This window comes from Leptodactylus fuscus, chromosome 11, assembly GCF_031893055.1.
Source record: "Leptodactylus fuscus isolate aLepFus1 chromosome 11, aLepFus1.hap2, whole genome shotgun sequence".
Taxonomy (NCBI): domain Eukaryota; kingdom Metazoa; phylum Chordata; class Amphibia; order Anura; family Leptodactylidae; genus Leptodactylus; species Leptodactylus fuscus.
This window is the reverse complement of record NC_134275.1, coordinates 3,294,162-3,308,569: the sequence shown is the minus strand read 5'-3', so window position 1 is coordinate 3,308,569 and position 14,408 is coordinate 3,294,162. Positions and strand designations below refer to the sequence as shown.

Genomic DNA, 14,408 nt, shown 5'->3' with positions numbered 1-14,408 from the left:
GGGGCACATTGGGGAGCATTATTAGAGACTGGGGCATGTGAGGGGTCATTAATGGGGCACATGTGGTGTATTATTAGAGACTGGGGCACGTGAGGGGTTATTAATGGGGCACATGGGGAGCATTATTAGAGACTGGGGCATGTGAGGGGTCATTAATGGGGCACATGTGGTGTATTATTAGACTGGGGCATGTGAGGGGACTCGTGGGTGGTTTTATTAGAGACTATAGCCACATACAGGGGCAGGTCATGGGGTGTTATTAGTGAGTTGGGACACAAAAATGGACATTATTAAGCAGAGGTGTAATAGGGCCGGGCATTAGTCAAAAAACCCCGAAACTGAGCACCAGCCTGGGTACCCGGTGTGAGTCGTCCATGTGGGTTATTTCGTTTAGGATATTAGAATATTTATGAGCTTTCGCCTAAACCGGCCCAGCGATTATTAATAATCATTTATTCTACTCTATGGGTCACCCAACGTCGTCCTGAAGAGGACCAGGGGCGGAATCGCAGTCCAGGGGAACACTGTTTATATTGGCCTAAAAAACCGTAATTGAGGTAAAATGTCCGTTTAATGGCGGTTTTGTTTTGCCCCTGATATTGGGGCTATTCCTTAGTAAGCCCTTGGAGTTGTGTATTTGGGGCTATTACTCAGTAAGGTCTTGGAGTTGTGTATTTGGGGCTATTCCTGAGTAAGGTCTTGGAGTTGTGTATTTGGGGCTATTCCTGAGTAAGCCCTTGGAGTTGTGTATTTGGGGCTATTCCTGAGTAAGGTCTTGGAGTTGTGTATTTGGGGCTATTCCTGAGTAAGGTCTTGGAGTTGTGTATTTGGGGCTATTCCTGAGTAAGCCCTTGGAGTTGTGTATTTGGGGCTATTCCTGAGTAAGGTCTTGGAGTTGTGTATTTGGGGCTATTCCTGAGTAAGGTCTTGGAGTTGTGTATTTGGGGCTATTCCTGAGTAAGGTCTTGGAGTTGTGTATTTGGGGCTATTCCTGAGTAAGGTCTTGGAGTTGTGTATTTGGGGCTATTCCTGAGTAAGGTCTTGGAGTTGTGTATTTGGGGCTATTCCTGAGGCCTTGTAGTTGTCTTTTGGGGGCGCCATCCACCCCTCGGGCTCTATTGGTCGCCATGTAGAACAGTGAGTGCGCAGCTGTTGGGAGCAGTACGGTAGAGGGCGGGCCTGTACTGCGGTGATTACGGTGCTGCCGCCGCCGCCGCCGCTGCTGATGCTGCTGCTGCCAGGGATGAGTCAGAGTGTTTGGTGCTGATGTTGCTGCCATTTCATCAGCTCGGTCCGGGCAGCCTCAGCCTCAGCCCCGCGCTCCGTCTCACCGCGGCCTCCTCCTCCTCCTAGCGCGCCCTCCTTTGTCTCCCGGGCCCGGTGGCTGATGCTGGTCCCTGGCCTCCATCCCCGCTGCCGGCCCTGTGGATCTTTCCGGAGGGGTAGGTGGGCAGGAGCTCGGCATTGTGCCCCCCCTGTGCCCAGCTTTGCATCTATTGCCCCCCTTACACCTCAGGCCTGGGCTTCATAGACTCTCATCATCCTCTGCTGCAAAATGGAGGCTGTCTGACCTTTGCATCTCCCTCCTCCCCTGCTGCCAGTGATCAGGAAGAAGACATGGCTGTGCTCCACTCACACCTCATGCTGCTGCTGCACTGATTCCTGCCCCACTCACCTGACTCCTGGCTACAACGCCCCCTGGAGGTGCCCAGTCCATTGCATTCAGGTGGGACATGAACTGACTGAGCTCTGCTTAGTGCAATTAGCTTTGTCATCTGCTTCCCTTGTAGAAACCCAATACTAAGCTATTGTTGCTCTGCAGGCTCCTTAAGAGACCCTTGGAATAAACTTTGACATAAAGATTAGGTGTCTCGTCTCTTCACGAACAAACCCCTTGAAGGATTGACTCTAAGGACTGGAATAATGGAAGCAATCTGGTTGTACCAATTCCGTCTCATTGTGATTGGGGACTCCACGGTAGGCAAGTCGTGTCTGATCCGCAGGTTCACAGAGGGCCGCTTCGCCCAGGTGTCCGACCCCACGGTGGGAGTGGATTTTTTTTCTCGGCTGGTGGAAATTGAACCGGGCAAGCGGATCAAGTTGCAGATCTGGGACACGGCTGGTCAGGAGAGGTTCAGGTAAGAGCCAACCAGGTGGTGCAATAATATTGCATATATTAGCACACAAAGTATACGCAGTCATGTGAATGGTTGTCTAGGCCTCACGTGTTACCCACAGTGTTTCATGGGGTTCTCTTGCACCTCGCTGGTATTCTCTGACCTGCGGCACACAGGGGATTGCATGGGTCCCTGTAATAGTCACATGCATGAGGCCTTATAGCGGTCACACATTATAGATATCTTAGGAGAAGCCTCTCCCAGCAGTCTACTATCTATCCCACCCATAAACACATGCACACCCGGCCGAGCACACCACGTGTACTGGCAGAGGAGAAGTCAATGCAGTCTCTTATCTCACAGAGAAAGGAAGATCAAGCTGTTGAAAATTAACAGCCCAGCTCTTATCTTATCTCCCCGACACCCTCTGCCAGGCCCCCATACACATACAATCCGTGGGTCATATCTATGGCCACATACACGTATACTGGTAGCTTTATGGTGCATAATCCACAGTGACATCTCCTAAGCCGTACAGTACAATATATGTGTAACAAAGGCCTAAGTCAGGTGTCAGGTATTCTATCCCGACATCACACAGTATAATGCTCCACACAGTGGCCCCTGCACAGTATGGTATGCTCTTCACAGTGGCCCCACACAGTATATAATGCTCCTCACAGGGGCCCCTGCACCGTATGCAATGCTCCTCACAGTGGCCTTGCACAGTATAGTATGCTCCTCAGTGGCCTTGCACAGTATAGTATGCTGCTCACAGTGGCCTTGCACAGTATGGTATGCTCTTCACAGTGGCCCCTGCACCGTATATAATGCTCCTCACAGTGGCCCCGCACCGTATATAATGCTCCTCACAGTGGCCCTGCACCGTATGCAATGCTCCTCACAGTGGCCCTGCACTGTATATAATGCTCCTCACAGTGGCCCCGCACCGTATATAATGCTCCTCACAGTGGCCCTGCACCGTATATAATGCTCCTCACAGTGGCCCTGCACTGTATATAATGCTCCTCACAGTGGCCCTGCACCGTATGCAATGCTCCTCACAGTGGCCCTGCACTGTATATAATGCTCCTCACAGTGGCCCTGCACCGTATATAATGCTCCTCACAGTGGCCCTGCACTGTATATAATGCTCCTCACAGTGGCCCTGCACCGTATATAATGCTCCTCACAGTGGCCCTGCACTGTATATAATGCTCCTCACAGTGGCCCTGCACCGTATATAATGCTCCTCACAGTGGCCCTGCACCGTATATAATGCTCCTCACAGTGGCCCTGCACCGTATATAATGCTCCTCACAGTGGCCCTGCACCGTATATAATGCTCCTCACAGTGGCCCTGCACTGTATATAATGCTCCTCGCAGTGGCCCTGCACTGTATATAATGCTCCTCGCAGTGGCCCTGCACTGTATATAATGCTCCTCGCAGTGGCCCTGCACTGTATATAATGCTCCTCGCAGTGGCCCTGCACTGTATATAATGCTCCTCGCAGTGGCCCTGCACTGTATATAATGCTCCTCACAGTGGCCCCGCACTGTATATAATGCTCCTCACAGTGGCCCCGCACTGTATATAATGCTCCTCACAGTGGCCCCGCACCGTATATAATGCTCCTCACAATCGCCCAACAAAGTATAATGCTTCAATGGATGGAACTCTTCATTAGTTTTGCTGGGCAAACCCCATAAGATTAATTTTGAAGAATATTCATGAGATTTTCTACCCCCTGGTTCGTTTCGGTGAATAATTATACTTTGGAGTTTCCAGTGGAGGCCCAGGGGAGGTGAGTAAAAATAACAAACACTTATCCCCCCGTTGCCTGATTTTCGTGGTGTCCGGCAGTGTCCTCTTCAGGCCTCTTGTGACGTCTTGTTCCACTGTGGTCACCACTGCGGCTTGTGATTGGGACTCAGCGGTCACATGATGACATATTGTCGCCATGACACATTGACCCAGCTTATGATTTCAGTTCGCCACTATCCAGAGATTCCCTCCAAGATTCCCTGTTAAATATTGGCCAAAAGTTGTGGAAAATCCCTGACAACAGCATTAGGCTACGTGCAGAGGCCTATGTGTCGGGTCGGTGGTAAAGCGGCATGGGGAAGTAAATCCTCGGCCTCCATGGACCCATTGAGTTTCTTCACTCACCTCCAAAACGGACAGATGTAGGACTTGCTCTTTTTTTTTTTTTTTGGTTCTAGCTCAAGGCCCCATACACGGCCCCATACACGGTCCCATAATAATACACAGGTAGAGGGGAGCGTAGAAAATAATGGGCCTTAAAAAACACAGATATCACCCTGACAAAGCTCGCGGTCACATGCCTGGAGCCTTAGGCTGAGGCCCCACATTTCGAGACGCCTTAAAGTGTAAGGGGGCGTTCACACTACCGTCGGTGTCCGACAGGTAGTGTCCGCTCAAAATCTGGCACGGACATTTGGAGCAGACACTAGCTGTCGGACACCGACGGTAGTGTGAACGCCCCCTAACTAAACTTTCAGACAACGTTTGATTTTCTGTCATATGACACCAAGATGCAGTTCTACCTGTGTGATGGCCCGAGATATCACTGGTGGGATAATTATATCACATATATTGTACAGCTACATAGACGTATCCTAGTCCTGACTGTGCCTACCACCAGTGATATCTCTGGAAATCCTACAGGTAGAACTTGCATCTTAGTGTCATAGGAAAGAAGAGAATCTCCGCTTTCATAGGACACCAGAAGCTTCTACGTTTTATAATGCGTGAGATTTTGCCGTTGGAATTGAACCTGGATTCACACCACCGACTTTTACCCTTGAAACGTGGTCCTTGTGGGTTCCAGATATCCCAGCCTGAACAATATGGCGGGGGAGGGGCTCCTATAATAAGAGTTACCGATGCTGCTATAAGGGAGGAAAATGGTTTCCACCTTGTAAACTTCCATGCGGCTGGCTGTGACAGGATAGCAATGTAGTGATTGAATGGGCCTAAACAGGATCGTGTCTCGAGCCACGGACGCCACCGCTGACTCAGCCACGGAATCCGCGGCAAAATAGGTCATGTCGCTTCTTTTTTCCGCTACTAGCTAGTGAAAAAAAAAAGCGAGCGGCCATCATTGAAATCAGCGGGAGCCATTTTTGCTGGTGGATTCCGTGTCACAATCCACCTACAAAAACTCTGTGTGAACATCCCCTAAGGATAACGTCTCACGGAGGAATCTGCAGCGGATTCTAATCTGAAATGGGAATGTCGGTGCAGCAGGACAGGAGGATTCCGCTTTGTTTTCCGCCGTGTGCATTTACCCTTATGGGGATCAATGAGCTGCTATTATTATTATTATTATCATGGTGGAAACCTGGATGAGATTTGGTTACCTCTCCATCCGCTTTGCTGGTATTGTACGTTGCAGCAGATTAGTTGCCATGGACTTGCTGGCGGCCACTGCGAGTGCGTCCCATGGGAGCCCAGCCTAAGGGTTTAAGCAAATGGAAAAACGTCTACTTGCAAAGCAATACTCAGAGAGTCCCTACGGGGCTGTATTTACCATGAGGCTTGTAAGGCAGAATATGGCATAGGATGCATCAGGCCCCATGAATAAGAGGACAGCACGGAGGTCCATGAGGTCCATAGACATGTGCACGGCAGCCCCATCATTTTCCAGGGCCTGGCTACTGAATTTGTTGTTGTTTTTGATAGAAGTTGCACCCGGTAGGTTTTCTCTGCAAGGTTATATAACATGGCAGCCATGTCAAGGAATGGCCACCCATGTGACACATCCATAGAACGTATCCGCCAGGGTGATAGCACCGGATACACAACGACTCCAAGCGCCCCATAGCTTAGAGGGGGCCTCTGTGATACCCGTATGCCTTAAAACGGCCCATGGAGAGGAATTGTCTAACTGAGACAACCACCTTTAAGGATGTTGCGTCACCATAGCAAGTTCTGACCTGAGTTTATGGTAGGTGGTAAGTTACCGATTATTAGGGGTACAACCATTGAGGCCTCGCTGATCCCAAGAATGGGGTACATGAGAATGGAGCGACAGGCCGGGCATGCGCCCCCATAGCTCCACAGCTGTCTGCCGCTCTCGGGATCAGTCCTGGCAGTAGGTCACCATTTGCTTTGGTGGTCCTTTAGGATCTACTCCTGACTTTGGCGAGACATTTCCCTTTCCTCTATGAGCTCCAGAGATTGGGGTTTTCCTGACAGACTTTTTGGGCAGTCAGAGATGGATGGGAGATGGGTGGCCATAACCTTGGCCCTCTACTGTCACCTTTGGGTGCAAACCTGTTTCTGTGGTAGGTTTTTGGGAGACTCGTTCATGATACAACTTCCGGCCTACCCTGACAACCAAACCCTCAGACCCTGGCCTAAGGAAAAGTGTACCATTCACATCCAATAGAGGTAGGCCCAAAGCCAGTCAGAGGTAGGCCCGAAGCCTGTCTGAGGTAGGCCCGAAGCCTGTCAGAGGTAGGCCCAAAGCCAGTCAGAGGTAGGCCCGAAGCCAGTCAGAGGTAGGCCCAGAGCCTGTCAGAGGTAGGCCCGAAGCCTGTCAGAGGTAGGCCCAAAGCCTGTCTGAGGTAGGCCCGAAGCCTGTCAGAGGTAGGCCCGAAGCCAGTCAGAGGTAGGCCCGAAGCCAGTCAGAGGTAGGCCCAGAGCCTGTCAGAGGTAGGCCCGAAGCCTGTCAGAGGTAGGCCCGAAGCCTGTCAGAGGTAGGCCCGAAGCCTGTCTGAGGTAGGCCCGAAGCCTGTCAGAGGTAGGCCCGAAGCCTGTCTGAGGTAGGCCCGAAGCCTGTCAGAGGTAGGCCCGAAGCCTGTCAGAAGTAGGCCCAGAGCCTGTCAGAGGTAGGCCCGAAGCCTGTCAGAGGTAGGCCCAAAGCCTGTCTGAGGTAGGCCCGAAGCCTGTCTGAGGTAGGCCCGAAGCCTGTCAGAGGTAGGCCCAAAGCCAGTCAGAGGTAGGCCCGAAGCCAGTCAGAGGTAGGCCCAGAGCCTGTCAGAGGTAGGCCCGAAGCCTGTCAGAGGTAGGCCCGAAGCCTGTCAGAGGTAGGCCCGAAGCCTGTCTGAGGTAGGCCCGAAGCCTGTCTGAGGTAGGCCCGAAGCCTGTCAGAGGTAGGCCCGAAGCCTGTCAGAAGTAGGCCCAGAGCCTGTCAGAGGTAGGCCCAAAGCCTGTCAGAGGTAGGCCCAAAGCCTGTCCATCCACTATTTCACCCAGCGTCACCATAAACACATTATGTCAGTGGGTAAAGGGGGATAAGTCGCTCCTGGAGCCCTGAGCAAAGCCTGGGGTATGCTAAAATCTACAGTGGATGAGAGGGGACATTTGCAGGTCCCTTTACACATTACAAATACAATCCCATTGTAAATGGCGACTTTTACATACGTTTATATTGGGTTTTGTTCATGTAACTTCCAGGGCCGGCAGTATTTTATATGGGCGCTGTCCGCAGGATTGTACGGCATTATTACCTGCAGCCTGTTTGTCGCCGTTATTTTAGGATTTTGCAGGTTCTCTTTTCCTCTATAATTCCTATTGCTTGGTCCAATATTTGGTTTTATTCCTATGTACAGTAGTTACTCCATAGTCTGGGCCCGTGTGGTTATACGTACACTTGTGTGAATGAGGCCTTAGCCTGTGTAATAGTCCTGATACAGTGCAGTCCACAGCCGATGTATATACAGGGTCTATAGAAATATCGGCTGATATCCCTGTAATAGAACATATAAGGATTCAGACTGTCCCCTTATAGCTCATGGCGATCTGTTGCACCACCCAAAATGCCAAATCTATACGTCTACCGATCACTGAGCTTAACAAAACCAGCGTTATGCTAATGTGACGGAGGAACAGGACATCGGTCTGTGAAGAGGAAGTGCAGCTCGTCCTCTTCAGTCAGCTGATCGTTAAGGGTGCGGGGGGCTTAGACCCTAGATGATTTGATACTGACATGTCAGGTTATTATTAGGCTTAGTGATCAGAGTGAAAATTGCAGGGGTCTGGTATTTCTAGTACAGTGACAAGGAATATATATATTGTATTGATGGCCTATCTGTAGTCTGACAGCCAAGACCCCTGCAGATCACCAGCACCGAGACAGCGTACATGTAAACTGTAGCAGCGAGTGTAGGTACAACAGCGCCGTCCTATCGAAGTCCAACACCCGGGACCCCCACAAATGGCCTCTATTGTAAGGATAGACCATCAATACTAAAAACCGGACAAGCCCTTTAATTCACTTTTGACGTCCCCATACTCGCATTGTCAGGCCTTGTTGTAGATCTGTAACTTTGTGTCCCCTTTGTATGTTCTATCTCTTGATACGTTTAGTAGATCTTGCACAATGTCCAGGTTCTTGTATTATAACTCTGTGCCCTTTCATTTCAGGTCCATCACCCGCGCCTACTACAGAAATTCTGTTGGGGGGCTCCTGCTATTCGACATCACCAACCGCCGCTCCTTCCAGAATGTCCACGAGTGGTTGGAAGAAGCTAAAGCTCACGTTCAGCCCTACCACATTGTTTTTGTCTTGGTGGGCCACAAATGTGACCTAGACACGCAACGGCAAGTGACAAGACACGAGGCTGAGAAACTGGCCACTGCCTATGGCATGCGATATATAGAAACCTCAGCCCGAGACGCCATCAACGTAGAGAAAGCCTTCACTGATCTGACTCGCGATATATATGAGCTTGTTAGAAAGGGAGAGATAAATATCCAAGAAGGCTGGGAGGGGGTAAAAAGTGGGTTTGTCCCAAATGTAGTGCACTCCTCCGAGGAGGTAATTAAATCAGACAGGCGGTGCCTTTGCTAAGCGGTAGAAGTGAATATCAAGGTCGCCATTGTGAACTCTAATACAATAACACAGCCGTAACCAATCTGTGAGCTAAAGGGTTCCTTGAAATTGCTGTTGGTACTATAGAGCGAAGGGAGGTTGGACAGCGGAAGAAAAAAAAAAAATAGTTTGTAAAATCCGTAAACACATCTCAAACTTAAGGAAGCTCTTACATCTCTGGCAAGGGCCAAGTGTGCATGTCTATGTTTAGGAGTTGGGATTCATAAATCAATGATACCAAGAATTCAGATACATCCTAATTCATTTGATAAATTCTGTGTAGTTTAATGTTGGTAGTTTTATGCCGTGAGTAAACACCACAGTGTAATGGTCATTATATATAGTTATAGAAAAAAAAAAGCAACCCTTTTAGTTACTGGACTTTGAAAACAGAGACATTAAGACTAATTTTCTGGCTTCGGATGAAAAAAATGTGTAACTTGCCGTGACCTTAACGAGTTTAATGGCCTTAAAGGGGACCTCTCACACTGAAAATTGGGTACAATCTGCAGACAGCGTGTTATAGAGCAGGACGAGCCGAGCAGATTGATATATAGTTTTGTGGGAAAGGATTCGGTAGAACCTGTTATTTGTTCAATGAAATGTTTGCTCCTTGTGGGCTCCGGCATCCAGTGGGCGGGTCTAATCGGTGACTACTCTCTCTACCGCCAGCAGATTTCATAGAAGAAATGCCGCCTTATAGTAGAACTTTCATATCCGTGTTATATATCAATCCGCTCAGCTTTTACGGCTCTATAACATGCTGCCCTACGTTTTCAGGTTTGTCAATCACACCTAGCAGAGCCATGATACTGACGGATGTGATGATAAGAGACTCTTCTCAAGTATCATGTGGCTCAAGCCTTCTACTAAAATAGTAACGTGAGCATTAGTGCTGCCTACAAAATGGCCGCTCACGTGTCACGTAGGCGACGGGTGGCTTTACGTACGCCGTAATGTAGATACTAATGGAGACTATGTAACAAGTAAAAGACTCTACTACTGTACAAAGGTGGAAGCTGAGATTCTATTGCATTACTATTCATTCCCAATGGATGATACATTGTAACGATTCCAGTGATTTTAGTTCTTTTACATTAAACTGTCATCAGACCAAATAGATGAATAGATTGCACTAGTCCAAAAGAAAAGACAAAAGTAACGTAAGCAATAGATGAAATCCCCAATGTGTGGCAATACAAGCTAGGTGCAGAGGACACAAGGTAGCGAGACAACGGAGAAAGTCGATGTTTTTGGCCTTTTCTCACATGTGTGCTTATAATACCATGACTGCCTCCAGACCAGGTATTGTTCACTCGTTTCGTAGGATTATTGCTCTTAGGATACTGTAACGTAGACGCATAAACATTGCTGTACATTGTCTAGAAATAAACCCGCAAACTAGAATCCACTCTAATGTCTGTTGTAGTATCCAGTGATGTATAAGGGGCGGGGGCCCGCCAGGCATTGAGCTATTGGTCTTAAAGGGTTTCCCAATGTAGGCGAAGGATAAGGGAGTGAATGTCTATTTGTCGGGATCCCCAATAATGACCAGAATGGGGTCCACCAGTGCTGCATGTGAATGGGGTAGGGGTGCATGCTCCCACCCTGGTCTACTCCCTTCTATCAGGTTTCCAGGATTACGATCTCTGGCAATCCCATAGACGTCGTGGCCACACGATACCACTGCTCCAGTCACATGGGGGCTTCCGTTCTCATAAAGCCGGGGGTCCCAGCAGGGTCTGACCTCGAGGGGTCAGACATTTGCCCCCCTATCCTGCAGACACCACCCCTAATACTAATATTGCGGGAACTGGACATGATGTGTGGTGGTTTTGGGCCGCCATTTTCCAGCTCATGGCCGTAGATGACATGTTCAGAGATCGAGGTGTCGGTTTAACCAGTTCATGGTCAGATGCTGAGATTATATATCGAATAAAAAAAATATCACCAAAAAAATTCTAAATACAAGATGAACCTGAAGGGCCATCTGAGACTTGGAGTAAAATTCAGTAGACCTCTGACTTGGTTCTTGTTGGACATATCGGGGGCGCGCGGAGAGTCCTTCCTTATTGGTCACCTTTGTGCCAGGACAGACCAGTGTCGTCTTGCCTAAATCCTGTAGACTCAGATTTGCTGACACATTTTCCATTGGAATAGGTTACATTTCTGGGTCGGGTGTCCTGTTATGTTACTGGTTCTGCGATTAAAGCTGGCCATGCACCAAAGAGAAGTTGACTGATGTGGCCGATTTTGACCAGGATTGCCCATTCATGATACCTGACATCAGACTTCTGTCTCCCGGAAATGTAAAGTGTTGGGTTGGATCTTTGCAGACATTGTTACCGGTGTGTGATATAATTGCACAATTCTGCCCAAACTTATGTTTTTTAATATAACCCCTCTCCCGGCTGTGCCACTTTGGCAGGTTGCTGGTCGGATTGTTTGTACCATTGGCCGCATTGTCACAGATTCTCATCTTCTGTGTGTTGCGGGCTTGGGACCGGTCTCCTCCAAGGTTCTACCAAGTGACTGCGAATCCCCATAGACCCTCATGTATGTTGTAAGAGATTGGGAGCCAAATATAGATGTTATAATGCGAAAGCCCCATAAAGACGCGCTGCCTGTATCTCACACTATGTTGGGGGGCTTCACCAGTTTTGGGGCCAGTTCTCGTATCTAAGGTAGATTTTCCTTTCCCTTTCAAGGACCCCTTTTAGGATTAAACCCCACGGTTGGTAGAAGAATGTGAAGGGAACAGATTGGTGATATTCGTGTTGAGCTCTCTGACCATTGCCCCCCAGGATATGACCCCTGCCCGGAATATTCTCCTGCATAGTAATTGCTGATGAATGAAGGACACAGAAAGGACAGAATTGTATCAGTAGGGGCCACACTGGGAATGAAGAAGGTTGGCTGGTTTTTCAGGCTTTAGATCAGGGGTAGGGAACGTACGGCTCTCCAGCTGTTGCAAAACTACAACTCCCAGCATGCATACCTGCTCCGCTGTTCTTGGAGCTCCCATGGAAGTGACTGGAGCATGCTGGGAGTTGTGGTTTCCCAGCAGCCGGAGTGCCGAAGGTTCCCTACCCCTGGCCTATACGATTACAATGTATCCAGTACTGACACCTGGGTTTGTAAGTGACATCATCACTACAACATGATGTCACCAGATGGCGTCACCTGCTTCTCCAATCTCCTGCTGGATTCTCGATGAAGGTGAGCCGAGCACTTCTACTTCATAGGGGTCCGCAGGTCTCCAGACTTTGGGCCATTTAGTAACCCACATCAAGTCGTCCTTCATAGAGCTGCATGAACAGTCCATGGGGGGGGGTCATGTTTTGTGGCAGAATTGGATCCTACACCAGGGAAATGGGCACACTGACAACCCTTGACTGTTCATAGGACTATGCTAGTAGTCAGGACAGATTTATTCCGCAAGTGAAATGTATTCTTACATGGTGGCCATTTAGATGGATAGGTAGCCATGGACCGCCTGAGCCTCATGGGAGGTACAACCCATATGATAGCCATAAGACCTAGCCCGGGCTTATGGTTGATCCCTGTGGATTATTATTGCAGGGTCTAATAGATTCCAATAATTCCCGCAGTAGTTTTTTTTTTGGAACACGTTTGTCCTTTTCCACGACTCCCATCGCAGGATCGTAACGATACGGATTTCCATTTCTCTTATTTTCCAGACACAATCAGACAAGTCCACACCTTACTATGAATAGATAAAGAACATTCTAAGATCTGTCCAATCTGCATGTTGGTTTTGTGTTCCTCAGAATCTCCAGAATATAAAAATGTACACTTCCTTGCTTTCTGTTTTGCACTGTAAATGTGAACATATGCTATCTAGCTGTACGTGAATGACCAAACATGCTTGTACCTAGAACAAACTACTGGTAATATGTGACATGATAAAACTCCGAACAAGTCTCTGTCATTATTTCGTATCCACCAAACGAGCACGTGGCGGGGGAGGCAAAAGGACGAGACGTGTAGTAGTGGCGCATGAGAGGATGGCGGTGTATATACATACATATACACACACACACACACACATATATATATATACACAGGGTAATGCTCGGGTCACACAAGCGGTCGCATCTGTATGGGGACCTAAAAGACAGAAAACCTACCCACTAGGGATCTTATAGGCTACAACTGGTTTCCGCCAAGTTTGGGTAAGTTCACATGGGGTTTTTTGGTCAGGCTGTATCCGCCTCAAAATCCTGACCAAAAAGATGGCTGCCATTAAAATCAATAGGAGCCGCTCAGGTGTTTTTCCCAGGAGACGGCTTGTTCCGGCTCTCAGAAGAAGAAGGGACCTGCTCATTCTTGTGGCGGAGTCGCCTTGTGATTGGCCTGAAGTCGCTCCCTCCTCCGCACTAGGCCCATTCATTGGGCCTAATCCAGAGCGCGCAGCTAAATGCCAAAGCAGTGCACCGGCGTTCAGTTGCAGCTACCCATCCTGTTTTTTGGGTCTGGAACCTGAGACGGTTTCCATCTCAGGTTCCGGTCCAAAAAACCCAGTGTGAACTTACCCACTGTTGGTTTTATACTGAATTCAGCCGAGAGAAATCCTCTCCTTTCAGGACTTCTTTCCGCCGGTATAAGCAGATTCTGGGATGGAGACTGAACACTAGTGTGAACCCGGCAATAACAAGGCTTCATGCAATAGGATTCATCATCATGTAAAGAAATGTATCTAAACGTTTCCTTTGAGGAGGTGAAGGCTACATGTTATGGGCTCAGAACTGCTAACATCCTATCATTAGATCCCCTTTTTTTCTAACACGTAGGAATAGACTTAAGAAAGCCTCTTCTTCTCCTACCTTTAGATGTCTTCTCCGCGCCGCCGTTCGGTATATAATCCGGTTTTCTTCAGTATGCAAATGAGTTCTCTCGCGGCACTGGGGGCGTCGCTAATGCTGCTTGAGAAATCTCCAGCGCCGCCTCCATTTTCTTCTGGAACGCCCTCTCCCTGTGTGTTCTGCCGTCCTTGGTTTAAATCTTCTAGGCCTCGGGCAGAGCCGACTGCACATGCCCGCGGCCACAAGAAAATGGCCGCCTACACCAGCATACTGTGTCAGCAGCCATTTACCTGTGGCTCAGGCATGCGCAGTCTGCTCTGCCCGAGGCCTAGAAGATTGAAATCCAGGACGGAACTAGACACAGGGAGAGGACGTTCCAGAAGAAGATAGAGGCATCACTGGAGAGTTCTCTCGCAGCATTGGGGACCGCCCCCAGTGCTGCGAGAGAACTCATTTGCATACTGAAGAAAAACAGGATTTCTACCGAATGGCGGTGCGGAGAAGACATCTAAAGGTAGAAGAAGAATAGTCTTTAGGCTATCCCAACGTGTTAGGGAGAAAAAAATACTTCTAAATGATAGGATCCCTTTAATTCACTTCTATGGGGCAGCCAGGACTTTAT

At 48.8% G+C, this 14,408-nt stretch overlaps 1 protein-coding gene across 1 annotated transcript; it reads left to right on the top strand.

The window, feature by feature from the left end:
• The first annotated feature begins 1,498 nt into the window (after positions 1 to 1,498).
• Positions 1,499 to 9,540, top strand: RAB39B (RAB39B, member RAS oncogene family). The gene is made up of 3 exons (XM_075260614.1): positions 1,499 to 1,726; positions 1,823 to 2,138; positions 8,513 to 9,540. Exons 2-3 carry the CDS (start codon positions 1,924 to 1,926, stop codon positions 8,937 to 8,939), a joined length of 642 nt encoding a protein of 213 aa, XP_075116715.1. The 5' UTR covers positions 1,499 to 1,726; positions 1,823 to 1,923; the 3' UTR covers positions 8,940 to 9,540.
• The last annotated feature ends 4,868 nt before the right edge of the window (positions 9,541 to 14,408 follow it).

Excerpts from the sequence above, each read along its gene's own strand:
- RAB39B (XM_075260614.1), top strand. The coding sequence starts at position 1,924 with ATGGAAGCAATCTGGTTGTACCAATTCCGTCTCATTGTGATTGGGGAC. Across the intron at positions 2,139-8,512 it reads GCTGGTCAGGAGAGGTTCAG|GTCCATCACCCGCGCCTACT; the intron begins GTAAGAGCCAAC and ends CTTTCATTTCAG.